The following is a 14,364-nucleotide window of genomic DNA, read 5'->3' on the forward strand; positions in this document are numbered from 1 at the left end:
TAAATATTTTATATTCAATTTGATTTTCTTCTTCATTAATTGATTAATATATTAATTAAATTAAACCAAATAATGTTATTAAAAGATTATTATATGATTAATAATTTTGTATTTTCTCAAAAGAAATACCTGAAATAAAAAATGAATATTAAATTTGTAATAAAGATTGGTTTTTGTTTTGTCTACCGCCAACAAATGGCAGTTGAGTCTCGTGGCGGGTCAGTTCAGGTTTGTATATACATGGTACAACTCTCCAAGCACAACTTACAACTCTGCGTTACATCCTTCCCTTTTTCTGATACTGACCCACCCACCCTCATCCACCATCCCACCACCTCTGCCCTCTGGTCCTGTTCTCTTTTAAGCCTCCTCCTCCTCTCTCTCTCTCTCTCTCTCTCCATAAAGACAACTGTTTACAGACACTGAAATGACTGAATCTTCAATCTCATCATCCATGGCTTTTGATATTAAGGAAAATGAAGCGTTGATTCCGAGCAATCAGACTCACCAACGCCACCACATGGATTCCGGTTCTGAATCTGCTTTTATCGGTTCATGGGGTTCCTCATCGTCGTCTTCCTTCCTCACTACCTCCTTCGGGTCGGAGCTTGATTCAAACGATGCAGATCTAGACGACGGTGGCGAAGAAGACGAGTTCATTGCTCAGTTAACTCGACAAATGGCTGATTACATGCTTGAAGAAAACGACGATAGCGGAGGTGACGAAAATCCTCCTTCGAAACCCTCGGTTGTTCAGAAACGCAACTTCCAGGTTTTTCGGAGAACCTCCGTTGAATTGAATTACTACTGTGTTGTTGATGGAAATCCATGTGTTTACTGGTTTTGTTTATGTGTTAGGAACCTAATTACAATCAAAATCACGAACAAACTCGACGGAGCTACGCAGATACCGTGAAGAAATCGATAGTCGGATTTCAATCGGACCAAAATTTTACCGTCGATAAACAAAAAGAATCCCCAATTCAAGTACGAATTAGCTAGTGTGAACAAATTCAGGTACTGAACCTGATTTTTGGATTCGAATCCAACGATTAAATTGACGTGTGATCTGTTTTAGCTGTATCAGGTAGAAAATCAACCTCGAGTAGGAGGGCAGAGTGGTGGTGGGTGGGGAAGAAAAGGGAAGATGACCGAGTCGACTCAGCAGATGAAATCACACCAGATGCATAACAACAGAGGTTTGTTGAATGGCGGCAAGGCGTACTCCGGCGGCGTTCACGGGTCGTCGGGTATGAGAGCCATTTTTCTTGGCGGGTCGGGTTCACGAAGCGTGATGAGTGGGACCGGTGTTTTCTTGCCTCGTTCAGCCACAGACGCAACCGATCACAGCCGCAAAAAGCCAGGTACGTCACTCTGGGGTTGCTTTTTTACCACTCGTCATACCATTATTTTATTAAAATCTACTAAATATGTATATATATATATATATATATATATATATAATATCATAAGTATTTTAATAATAATAGAAAATAAAATGATTTACTTCATAATTGCATCTACTTCTAGATTTCAATTTTTGTTGTAAAAATATGGTATTTTATTTTATTTTGGGGGTATTATTAATTTACCTATTTACTAAAACTTAAAATGTGTATCGAACAACTTTACTTTATCATTTTAGTTTATATAAAGCAATTAAAAACAACTCTATGAAATTAGATGTATATCTGTGTGACATATAAATGGTTAAATATTGCTCTCAATGAAAACAAGGTCGAAGTAAGAGAACGTGAGAACGGCGTAATCCCGTATGATTTTTACTGATTCATATGTAATTATGAAACACAAACGATACAAGGGTGTGAGGGTAGTGCATGTGATTCTATATGTAGGTTTAATATAAAATCATATATAATTTGGTGTTTTTCCATGTTCTATTTAAATATGAGTGGAGTCTCTATTCAAATAAAAGAAGTTGGATATCATGAGAAGGTCAAAAATAAAGGTTTATGTATGAGTAATTAAAAAATTAATTTGAAAATTCATATAAATCTACGTTACAAATAATTTACATATATATCTTCAAAAATGAATTTGTCCCAGTATTCATATATATATATATATATATATATATATATATCTTTCTAAAGCTTATATATATATAATAGTATTAAATTAATTTGAATAATAAATAAAAAAGGAATCTTTAAGAAAATAAAAGAGCTGTCCTTTGGATTCCACATGCGGTGAGATGGTAGCCATTGACTTTGAATCTAAGATGTATATTCAAGATTCATAACCCCAAGATTCCCTTTCATTGGTGGTCACCCACCTCTTTCAGTTTTTTGGATCTCACTTTTCTATTACCGTTTTTATAAATACATAAAACAATTTCAATTAATTATTTAACTATATTTTTATAAAATAATAGTTAAAGAATTTTCGACCGCTATAATATATTTTTCTTAAAGTAGAGTATTATCTTAAAAAAATTATATTTAATTCAACACTTTTATTTTAGAAATTTTAAGAATATCTATAATATATTCTCGAAAATAAAAAATTAAAAGTTAAAATTTTTAAAAAAAATTATAATCATCTTTATTTTAAGGATTACAATATGAATTATATTATTAAAATATTCTATAACTTTCATAAAATATTATTTATCTCCTATAAATTTAATCTCAAGAATTATCATTGATTGAAAGAATAAAAAAAAAATTGTTTCATAGTTAACTATTTTTAGAGAGTTCCAAATTTAGAAAATTTCAACCTGTTTTTCTACTTTTTCATTTTGGAGAAGGTTTTGAAAAATCTTTTGAAGAAAAAATCTCCAAATCTCCATTTTAGATGTTATAAGAGTATCTTCAGCAGATTTTTTAAAATGGAGAATTAAAAGTCAAAATATTTTAAGAAAATTTATGTTCATTTCCAACAACTTTTACGCTTTGGATATTACAATATGAATTATATCATTAAAATACTCAATATTTTCATAAAATATTATTTCTCTTTCATATATATATTTAATTTGAAAAATTGCATCAAAATAAATCAATTTTGATTTAATTTTTATTTTAGAAAAACAACTTTTAGATCATCATCAAAGGACTTGAAACAAAGTTTTCATATATTTAAAGTTCTCCTAAATCTGTTGACCTACTAACGAAAGTATTTTTCCACGTAAGATGTCACGATCGTGTGTTGTTAATGATGACATATACCTCTCCCGCCCCCATTTCTTCTTCCCCAAGACATGCACCATTTCCCCTTTTTAACTCCACCACCACATCAACTCTCTACCAAACTCACCCATCACCGTCTTCATCTTCTGGCTCCACTCCGGCAATGTACCTTTGCCTCACCCAAACACATAAAAAAACCCACATTTGCCTCATCAAACACAGAAATACCCACATTTTGTCGTCATTTTAGAAGCAAACACATACATAGATACACTCCTTTTCACCTTCTGTCTTTATCTTCGTGTAGTTGCAGCCATGGCGGTTTCTGATTCCCTTTCTCTGATCCCATATTTGCAAATTAATCTGATCCTAGAAAAAACCTAACAACTCTTCTTCTAGATTTGCATATCTGATTCTAAAAACCAAAACCCATTTTTTCCATCTTGGTCTCTAGAAATACTATAATAAAAAAAAATGATGGTGCTTATTTCTTACATTTCTTGGATCCAGTTCACAAAATCTTGAATCTTGAAGCATATTGGGTTAGAAAATCTTGAATCATGAAGCATCTTGGATTTTATATCTATTACATAGACCAAGATGGAGATGAGTATTATGTATGTTACAGAGACCAAGATGGAGATGTCTAAAAATATTTTGATTCACGAAGCATGTTGGGTTTTGTGGGTTATAGATATCAAAATAGAAATGAAAACCAATAATGTGTGAGTGGTCTTGTTAGCATTTACATCTATCCATAATTTGTTGCAAAAAACAGAGACCAAATAGAGATAAGGAGGTGTTCATCGAACATAAAAGATAGGGGAGGGAAGTTACATGTTTTTTTTTTTTTTTTTCTTTTCTATTTGAGCTGATTATTTAACAATAGATTATAGTAGACATATTTTTACAAAAATCTCTAATTTAGCCCTTAATTTAGAAGGCAAACAATTTTGAAAGAAAACAAAGGATAAAACATGTGATAGCTAGTTGGTGTTATTTGTTGATATTTTCAACATCCTTCTCCATAACAAAATAACTAAAGCAATAAATGAAAGGGAAATTAAAAATGCTTGTTTCTTTGATATTTTCAATATTGATTCTGATACCGTATAAGAATATAAGAATATTTTCAATATTGACTCTGATACCGTATAAGAATATAAGAAACTCTACATTTTATTCTCCAATTTCAAAGATCAGGAGATCAAATATTTCAACATTATTTAGAAATCTTGTAAAAGGGTATTTGTATTTATTCGATATGAATTCACCATCCTCACAGTTAATGCAGAGGATATTGATTTAAAATCAAGTAAATCAAACAAACCCAATATGTCCACTCGATAGATAATATTATTATGGATCCGTCCATGAAATTTTTTTAACTTTGTTTTTATTGAAGAATATTTAATAAATTATCGAATACTTTTCTCTATTTCATATATCTGACCAAACATTATATTTTTTTATCATCGAGTTAGTATGAAGAGATTCAGATGAAAACACTAACCGTTAGATGAATCTAATTTAGGAGATGTAAGAAATGTGGTAGAAACTTAAAAAGCCCGTTCTTTAATAAAAAAAAATAGGTGAAATATAATCAAAATTAGAGGTTAACAAATTATACAAAAAAGAGGAGAATTTATCATCGTTAATTTAATATCCATATTGTATTACCTTCTCGTCTATGTATTCATGTTTCCAACTCTTTTGTCTATTTCAATTTGAGCCCTCCTCCGAGTTAGTAATACGCTTAAATAATAGGTTGTTCAACCGCACTCGTACCGACAAGAGTCCTACAAGCATTAGAACAACACTTCAACAACTTGGAGTGCCTTTCACCGTTGAACACCTTACCTCAAACCCAAGGTATCTTTTTATTTCTCAACTAAATGACTGAATTCATGCATGATTCGTTACGTGTAGTTTATCGATTGGTGTTTGATGTTTACGTTCCAGTTAAGAACGACGGAAAACAAGCACAGGAGTCGGTACCAGTGGACCATCCCAAGTCCAAACTCCCTCAAGAATGGATTTATTGATGGTATATAGTTTTAGATGTCTACTGATATAATAATGAATGAATGAATGGATTGTTTTATAAGAAACAATAAGATAATAAAAAGAAAGGGTATGTAGGTGAAGGTCAAATAACGTGATTGTACATGTAGTGATGCTTTAAGTTGTAGGGGTCATTATTGTAAATTGTATTCTTCATGTGGCCTCTTTGTAAAATAAACAATGTAATAGAATGAAATAAGTCATTCTAAATAAATGTTGTTTAATTCTCAGTTGACAAAGCAGTGGTATGATTTTGTTCCTATATAAGATAGGTGTCGGGTTCGATCTTGTCTTGCTAGCTTCAGTCGCTAAGTGAGTAAAAATATGTCTGTTTATATTCATGTCTTTAGAGGAGGGTTTTCGTATGAGAATGTTTGAGATTGTCGACAATCAACTTAATTCAACACCTACTATAAAATGATGTTTGAAAAATAAAAATATTCTCATTTATGCTAATGTAAAATAAGATGTTTAACCGTAAGGGCGATGCCTGATTGGTTTGAGCTTGGCTTCAAAGGTCAAAAGTACTAGGAGGTCACGGGTTCAAATCCAAGGAGAAATAAAAATCCTCTTGTGACCACAGAAGATCAAATACGGTGACTCCGGGCTATCTACAAAACATGTCATTATTCTATAACTAGTCTACTCGTATAATCGGTTGGATATTCAGGTTAATAAAAAAAAATGTTACGTCAAATATTATTTATAATGATGGTAGCATTCAAGAGAGAAAAGGAAGAGAGAGTGTCGGTTTCAACCGGACAATTTTGTCGTTTTCTGATATGCTATTTATTTATTTAAATTTTTTTACTATAAATATATCAAATTAAATTAGAAATAAAACTTTGTACTGTTTATGTTTTTTAATTTAAAAAATATTAAATATTAAATACGAGGGTAAGGGGACGTTTACTAAACACTTACTTGGTAAGTGTTTGACGCATAAATTTTTTTATCGGATGAATATGAGAAGGTCCAAAAATCTTACTGGGTAAGAGCGATGAGAAAAATGGAGAGTCTTACCCGATAAGTGAAGATTACAACTTTAACCAGGTAATCACTTAGCCAGTAAATTGTTGCATTCGATATGTTTTGATGTACTAAAATTTTACGCATATAAAAAATTATAGTGTTGCCTCCTATTAATAAGCGCTTACCGGATAAACATTTGGGTAAACGGCCCCTATGAAGAATATTGGACGAAATAATAAAATTTTGTTACATTTATATTTTTTCAATTATAAGCCTAATATAAGTAGAAGTTTTATTTATTTGAAACATATAATTGATTAAATAAACTATTTTTCGTTACATTATATTATCATATGATTTCATAAAATAAAAAATTATAAATGATTTGATTTTTTTTTATTATATAATCATCTTAATTATTTCATTTATGTTTAATTAATTCTAAATTCAAATTTAAAAAAATATATTTACTTGATAAATTAGGTGCTTAGTTATATGAATAGAGCTAAAGGTGGTTACCCACAGGTACAATCTCTTAATTGACCCTCCCACTTGTAAGTTGTATCTCATGAAATGTTTATTTCTGGATCATCCTTTTCAACTCAAACAAAACAATAAGAAAGGCTTCTTGATGTCATTTGTTGTCAATATATACCAACTTGCTTTTTAAAACATTGATTTGAACCCATCCTATTCTTATTACTATTCGAAAACGAGATTCCGGGTAAATTTGTCGATCTGCCAAAAACACTGTTTCTAGCGGTATTCTGGCGGATTGCCTGTTTCCGACCACCGAAAATCCACCACAGATTTTTTCAACTTTTATAAATTGAATTAATTAAATTTATAATTATGTGAGTTGATTTTTTTTCCAATCCGCCCGTGAAAATCATGTTTTTAGTAGTATATGAAATGTGGGTGGTGTGAGTGATGAAAGGGTACGAAATATGTGTGATATGTGAGTAAATGGGTATGAATAACAATCCCATGTAAATAACGAATATTATAGAAATATGAGTAACATGTAAAACAAATTTATTAAATGATGTGCCAAATCAAATCAAGTATGGTTGTTTTCAAAATAGCGACTTTGATTTAAAATTTCATAAATGTTATGGCATTTGATACATATTAGCTCATGGGATCATACAAAGTGTCAATTCACATGACTTTGACAAAATCCAGCCTTTTAAGTAAATGTAACTTCAAAGAAGTTGACACTATATTGGAAATCTTCGGATCAAATCTTTGTTAAAATTAAGTCCTGAATCTCATCCACGAAACAAGGTTCATGATTTCTTTTTTCAGTATACAACCTGTTATGCGAGCTGACTAATCTCAGAACAATCACTCATTTCACGGGTAGCTCGGAGTCACCACATTAGAACATTTGTGGTCACAAAGAGATTTTTGTTTCTCGTTAGATTTGAACCTGAAACTTCCGGAACTTTTGACCTTTGGAGCCCACACTCAAATCAATTTTGACACCACTCTTGTGGTGTTCATGATCATTTTGAATTCATTGGGAAATAAATTGATGAACATAAATACATTGGTGACTCGTACATGTACCAACAAAAGAGTACCAAAAAGATTACAAGAAAGTCTTTTTCCCCTTTAAATAGTATAGTTCACATTCATGGCAATCGCCAAACCATCTTTCTTGATCTTTTTTTTTTACTAAACCGCTAGATTCGACAGCCCATGATTTTCTAAACATATTTAATTTAATTTATGGATACAATTGTTACAATTAAAGACCGAAATATTTCAATAATGGATTCACTGATGATTAAAAAGTTCATTCAACAAAAAGCTTATTGTTAGTGTGAATCTAAAAAAGCCCGATAAATTTAGTATGAAACTAAGCATCATTCTTTTATGTAGAAAAATATATGGATAATCTGTATTTTATCGTTTTTTCTAAGAAGAAATCAGATAATTAGCTTAATGGATAAATAATTTGTATTAAGCATATTTATTAGATGATAAGTTAGACTAAGAGACCAAAGGGTCTTTGACCTAACGTTACTGTAGTATTTAGCCTCCTAGGAGGTCAGGGGTTCAAACATCACCAAATATGAAGAGGATGTGTAAGTTTATTTATTAGATTCGTCATATATATATTTATATACTTGAAAGAAAAGTTAGACTAAGGGTAAAATGTTGCTTTTTACTAATAAAGTTAATGAAGAGATTACACCACAAACCTATATATACTTAAACTAATACAGCTGAAAATACCAATAACCTTGATTTTACATGAGTTTTGTGATGGCTTCAAATCGGAGTATAAGAGCATATGCGTCAAATCTACTTGATTTTTTTAAAATAAAGAATCAAAAGTTAAAATTTTTAAAAAGAAATTATATGGAATTAAACAAAAGGTCCGAACGCCCGAGGACGAAAGAGAAAATGCTCCGGGTTGCTTCCTCTGTCGTCGCAAGGGAGCTCTTGGCGAGGAGACCTTAGGATCAACTTCAACATATTCTCTATTTCAAAAATTTCAGTATTATTTATATTATTAGAACATTCTATCTATACTACCTTATGAATCAAATCTTATAAAAATCTTAAAAACAATTTTTAATGCATACATTTATGCATAAAGTCTTAAAACCAACTCATAACACGTAAGGTACAAGTTGTCAATACTAAACGACAACTAAGAATTTATGTTACCTTAGATGTCAATTCAATCTCCAATGTGAGATTCAATGTTCAAGACCACTCCTGATTCAATTCTTGCTTCCATCTCCACTCCTGATTTGATTATTGATAGCTTCTCATATATGTTTAGGGTTTCGCTTAATCTTCTCCCTATTTGAGGTTAGAACTTGTATTCTCTGATCTATTGTGTTCTTCATCTCGATTTGTCGCTTCTCGGTTTTGTTTACCTACTTGACCATCTCGAAATTTCTTAGTCTCAATGGTACATAACCTTGTTGAATGAATTTTAGGTTTTTCCCCTTTGTACATTTTGAGATATTAGTTATTTTTGTTAGGCTAATATAGCTTTTGGTTGATTGAGTTACGAGCGCTAAAAGCTTGTTTTGATGCAATTATCACAAATACCATCATCATACATGGGAGGAAGTGGTATATGTATTCCAAATGAATAGCCAGCAAATGTCGAGGATCACCACTCGCATTAAGAACTTGTAGATGCACCTTGGGGAATCAACATTTTAATGGGCAGAAAGGAAAGCTAATCAACAAATGGTGGAAGATTCATGTTTACATATGCAACTTAAATTTATATCATCAAAACTTGGACACGCCAGATCATTACATTGGATGTTATCAAACAGAATGGTACCAGATGACACCAAGCATTACGCCGAACACTTTGCAGACAAACCCATCACGAGACTGCACTATGCTTATTACGTACGAACAATAAGACGCACGTAAGAGGTAGAAATTCTAACCAGAAATTTGAATCGATTTCACATCAGGTTCCTTCACTTCCTCTTTTGGTACAGTAATCGTAAGCACTCCATTCTCCATTGAAGCCTTCACCTGCTCCAATTTCGCGTTCTCTGGCAGCCTGAACCTCCTCGTGAACTTCCCACTACTGCGTTCCACTCTGTGCCATRTATCATTCTTATCTTCTTTCTCAACATTCCTCTCACCGCTGATCTGCAAGATCCTGTCGTCTTCAACCTCCACCTTCACTTCTTCCTTCTTGATCCCTGGAAGATCAGCCTTGAAAACGTGCGCTTCAGGGGTCTCCTTCCAATCGACACGGGTGTTTACCAAAGCAGAGGTTTCCCTCCAAGAATTAGTAGATACAGATGGAGTTGGAAAGGGGAAGTCCTTGAAAGGGTCCCAGATATCCATGGCAAATGGGTCGAAGATGCTGCTTCGTCGGCCACCAAAGAAGCTCGGGATGATCGACATCTTTTCACTGCAAATGAATCAATACAAGTAATGTAATCTTGAACCTTGGTGAAGGAAGAGTGGGAGCATGGGTATTTATAGTTTTCATGGAGGGGATTTCAGGGACGTTCCGGAAAGATCGATAGCATCTTCCGGTAACCAGTTAAGGCACTTTCTCGAAAGATCCTTTTTTTATTCTTTCCGGTAACTACTTCAGCAGCTTCTGGAATAATTTGTTAGTATTTCATAATTTAAATAAGAAATTATAGAAACAACATAAAAACAATAATTTAATCATTATTTTATTGTTTTTATGAAGATTATAATCCGACAGTAATTAACAAATAACAATGAAACAAATCAAAGTTCCACTTTGGTTTGTCAAAGAATACTTCAAATAGCTGTAATCCTTCAATAACGTTAATCATTTATAAAGATTCATCGATGGAATATCAAAAATTCCACTAAAAGAATCACATACTTAAAAATTAATCAACGAAATGTTCATCGAATGATACATAAATAATATAAAGCGATAATGTTTTTTATTTTTTAATATTATATAAATTTGATATCAATATCAAATTAGCTATTTAAAACTTCTCGGGTTTCTTATGTTGGATTTCGAGTCACGGAATGACAACGACATCGAGTTGACAGCAGAGAAATACTTCAAAACCCCAGGTTCGGGAGGGTACTTCTCGGACCGAGAAAGAGGGACTACTTGATGTTGCATGTTAGAACTTTCTTTAATTCAAATTTTTAACTTTAATTTAATTAAAAATTAATAACGAATTAATTTTTGGTTTGATAATATAATTTTTTTATAAATATAATAATTAAATATTCTGTTAGAACTTAATGATTATCCTAATTAGATTTTTTATATTTAAAATGAGATTTTTATCATATATTTGATTATGTTTATTTGCAGTTAGTTATACTAAATCAAATATGAAGTTTTAATAAGTAGTATTTAAGCATAACCTACTTGTAATAAACAATACTCTATGTATAAAAATGATTTTATCAATTTTTTTATAATATAAGTATAGATAATATGTGGGAGTAAAATAAAAAGAAAATATTCATTTTCTTTAAAGATGCTATAAATATTTAAAAACATAATATGATGACGATTATATCAGTATGTTAGACCATCACGATCGTACAATTATAACAAAATGTCATACCAAACATACCTATGACAAGTCACATCTACAAATTGAAATTTTTATGTTCGTTTTTTGAGAAAAATCGAACACAATATATGTCGAAATAGTCATATCATCATTTCTATGTTAATTTGTGGGTACTTAATCATTAGTACAAATTAGTTATCTTTTTTATACAATCATTTCGTCCAACATCTAACTATCATATATATCAAACAAGAGACGACGTTACCGTATATGCAGAACTTTCTATGTAACATAAGTTAGCGTTTGTGAGGGAAGGATAGGATGATGCAGGACTCAATCGAATATAACTGAGTTGATTGTATGGCCTGCTTTTGGTACGACTAAAATAGAATTGAACCAATTATGTGTCTTGTATTTGACAAGTTGGGTAGGAGAAAAGATAATTGTTAAAATGACCATACTGCCCCTAAATATCTTTTAAGGTTTTCCATATTATATATATATATATATATATATATATATATTGTAAGGGTGTCCGGGCTAGAGCCCGACTAATCCCCGGCAAATTTGGAGGCTAAACATGGTCCCACTTAAATGTCACCAACACTCTCCTCCCAGGGCTCGAACTCGGGTTCATGACTATGTCATGCCCAAACTTTTACCACTAGGCTGGAAGGTCTTTGACTTATATATATTTAATATTAATAAATGACACAAGTCAACCAAATATTTAAATAATTTATTTATAATAATTACAAAAAAGATCTTAATGTTAGATATACGGAGGAAGGAGAATGCGATATCATATATGATTACACTCATCTGGGATTGTTTAATTATATATGACTAAATGTCTATGTATTATCAATACAACATGTGTTTTAAGTTTGTGTATAATGCGTATAATCATATATGATATCGAAACTTCTCATTTTCTCGCAAAATGTTTAACTTCTCGTTCGAACGTGCTCCTATATATATACACACATAATTTATAAAACATTCAAACGCAACAATCATAAAACATTTCAAGATAACAATTGTTCTCACCATATTATAGAACCATCCCTCGTCCTTATCATAAATTGATTTCACAACAATTGTTTTCATCAACTTTGTGTTGTCAATTTGGAGTGAAAAGAAAAGAAAAAGATACGGAGGAAAAAAAAGGAAGGAATTTTTTTTTTTGTATTCTAGAAAGGGAAAAAATTTATTTTTGCATTTTTTTGAATAGAGAGAGAGAAAGAAATATGTCATTTTTTACAAATATACCCTGTAAAAATATATATCTTTTATAATGAAATGATGGGTAGTTTTGTAATTTTAGTAATTTTTTAAAGGTTTTAATATTTTCTCTCTTAAAAATGTTTCGAGAACATGAATTCATTTAGGAGATGTTTGGTTTGATGGAATGATTTTGAGGGATTTAGATTTGGTAGAAGGAATTGAAATGAGAGGGATTGAGATTTGGAGGGATTTATAATCTTTGTCGTGTTTGGTTTATAGGATTTGGGATGTAATTGAATTTCGTTCTTTATAAATAATTTATTAAACAAATTTATAAAAATAATTAAAATACCTTTCTATTAATTGATTATTAAAATCAAATATTTTTAACATATTTTAAAACATTATTGCATACAAATTCTACGAAATTCTGTGAAATACCAATTAACCCCATGGAATTTCAAAACTAGATATTTATTGCTGAAGCCATCCATATCTTGCAAAATTCAAGATGACTAAAACCAACTTTTCATTTGATTTGTAGCTTTGTGAATCTCATTCTTCAATTTCTACAACAATCTCCAATTGGAACGAAATCGATTTTGGTAGTAAACAAAATCAAACGAAGTTGGTCGAAGAAATCATACCAAGCTTGTGATCGATTTGGGTGTCGAAGAAGGAATGATGGTCTGGTAGGAATCAACCTAGATATCGAGATGATAGAAAAAGAAACAACAATTGATATTCTCTTGGGAGCGACCCATGTTGGCAATTTTAATTTCGGTTTTAAATGTTGTTAGGTTTATATGGTAATTTTATGATTTTCTATAAGGTTGTTTCACCTTTTTGAGAGAAAGAAAAAAGGTTCAAGTGTTGTCTGTTGAAAACTAGCTTCCGTCCACACTTGTTATATGACATGTCAAATATGAGACTATTTTTTTATCCGTTCTGTACGGTTTGGTCGCAAAAGTACCTTAAAGGCGTTCTTGACGCTTTTTTGAGAGGTCATTTTGGTGTGTTTTGAATCTTGTTTCAAGAATTTCCTAAGAGAAAAGGAACTTTGTTAAAGAATAACTTGGTTTAAGAAAAAAGAGAAAATGACAAAACTAACGATTTTATACAACCCTCTTACACAAAATAACCAATTTTTAGGGGTTTTATAAAACTAACCACACGGATCTCCTTCGGGGGTGATCCGTACTAGTGAGGGCGATCCGGCCTTTTTCTTAAAAAAAATTTAAATTTTCTTTTTTTCCACTTGGGGCGTGCCACGTCATTGGATCGCCCCCGGGGGCGATCCAAGTTTTTTTTCTTTTTTTAATTTTTTTTCTTTTTGTTGTAATACCAATTTCACTATAAATACCAACCTCTTATTTCATATTTTTTCACACCTTCCCTTTCATTTCTCTTCTCATATATTCTACTCTCACAACCCTTAACCCATTAAACACAATAAACCATCACAAAACACGAAATCACGTCAAAATGATGATGTTTGTGTATATCTTCGAAGTGGCGGTAACATTTATATATATAGAGATGCATTACGTAAAAAAACGATATAAACGGTACAAAAATTGAAACTTCGTATTTTATACGTATATATGCGTACAGGTTTTAACACGTACGCATATTTACGTATATTCATATACGTTTTACGTACGTATTTTTAACGTATATATGCGTACGGGTTTTAACCCATACACATATTTATATATCTTCACGTACGTTTTACGTACGTATTTTATACGTATATATGTGTACGGGTTAAAACCCTTACGTATATTTACGTATCTTCATGTATGTATGTACGTATATATATGTACGTATGTATATACCTACTTACATTTACGTAAAAAAAAACGATATAAATTAGGGTAACGTGTATATGTATATATATATATATATATATATATATATATATA

At 31.3% G+C, this 14,364-nt stretch overlaps 2 protein-coding genes across 3 annotated transcripts; one reads left to right on the forward strand and one right to left on the reverse strand.

The window, feature by feature from the left end:
• Nucleotides 1-375: 375 nt before the first annotated feature.
• On the forward strand, nt 376-5,437 carry LOC112508030. 2 transcript variants are annotated; one of them, XM_025112811.1, is made up of 5 exons: nt 376-772; nt 859-987; nt 1,079-1,364; nt 4,920-5,024; nt 5,115-5,437. In XM_025112811.1, the coding sequence occupies exons 1-5, from the start codon at nt 428-430 to the stop codon at nt 5,195-5,197; spliced, it is 948 nt and encodes a 315-aa protein (XP_024968579.1). In that variant the 5' UTR covers nt 376-427; the 3' UTR covers nt 5,198-5,437. The 2 variants fall into 2 exon arrangements, with proteins under 2 accessions (XP_024968579.1, XP_024968580.1); XM_025112812.1 differs by having other exon boundaries at nt 1,088-1,364.
• A 3,923-nt stretch (nt 5,438-9,360) lies between these two features.
• Nucleotides 9,361-10,148, reverse strand: LOC112506711 (17.5 kDa class I heat shock protein-like). The gene has a single exon (XM_025110950.1). It carries the CDS (start codon nt 10,089-10,091, stop codon nt 9,615-9,617), a length of 477 nt encoding a protein of 158 aa, XP_024966718.1. The 5' UTR covers nt 10,092-10,148; the 3' UTR covers nt 9,361-9,614.
• Between the last annotated feature and the right edge of the window lie 4,216 nt (nt 10,149-14,364).

The sequence above is a fragment of the Cynara cardunculus genome (assembly GCF_001531365.2).
Source record: "Cynara cardunculus var. scolymus isolate 2C chromosome LG 2, CcrdV1, whole genome shotgun sequence".
In the NCBI taxonomy this organism is placed as follows: Eukaryota; Viridiplantae; Streptophyta; class Magnoliopsida; order Asterales; family Asteraceae; genus Cynara; species Cynara cardunculus.

Bases quoted from the DNA above. Each gene is read 5' to 3' on its own strand.
- LOC112508030 (XM_025112811.1), top strand. From the start codon at position 428: ATGACTGAATCTTCAATCTCATCATCCATGGCTTTTGATATTAAGGAA. The intron at 773-858 runs GTTTTTCGGAGA...TTTATGTGTTAG, and splicing joins TTCAGAAACGCAACTTCCAG to GAACCTAATTACAATCAAAA. The intron at 5,025-5,114 runs GTATCTTTTTAT...TTTACGTTCCAG, and splicing joins CACCTTACCTCAAACCCAAG to TTAAGAACGACGGAAAACAA.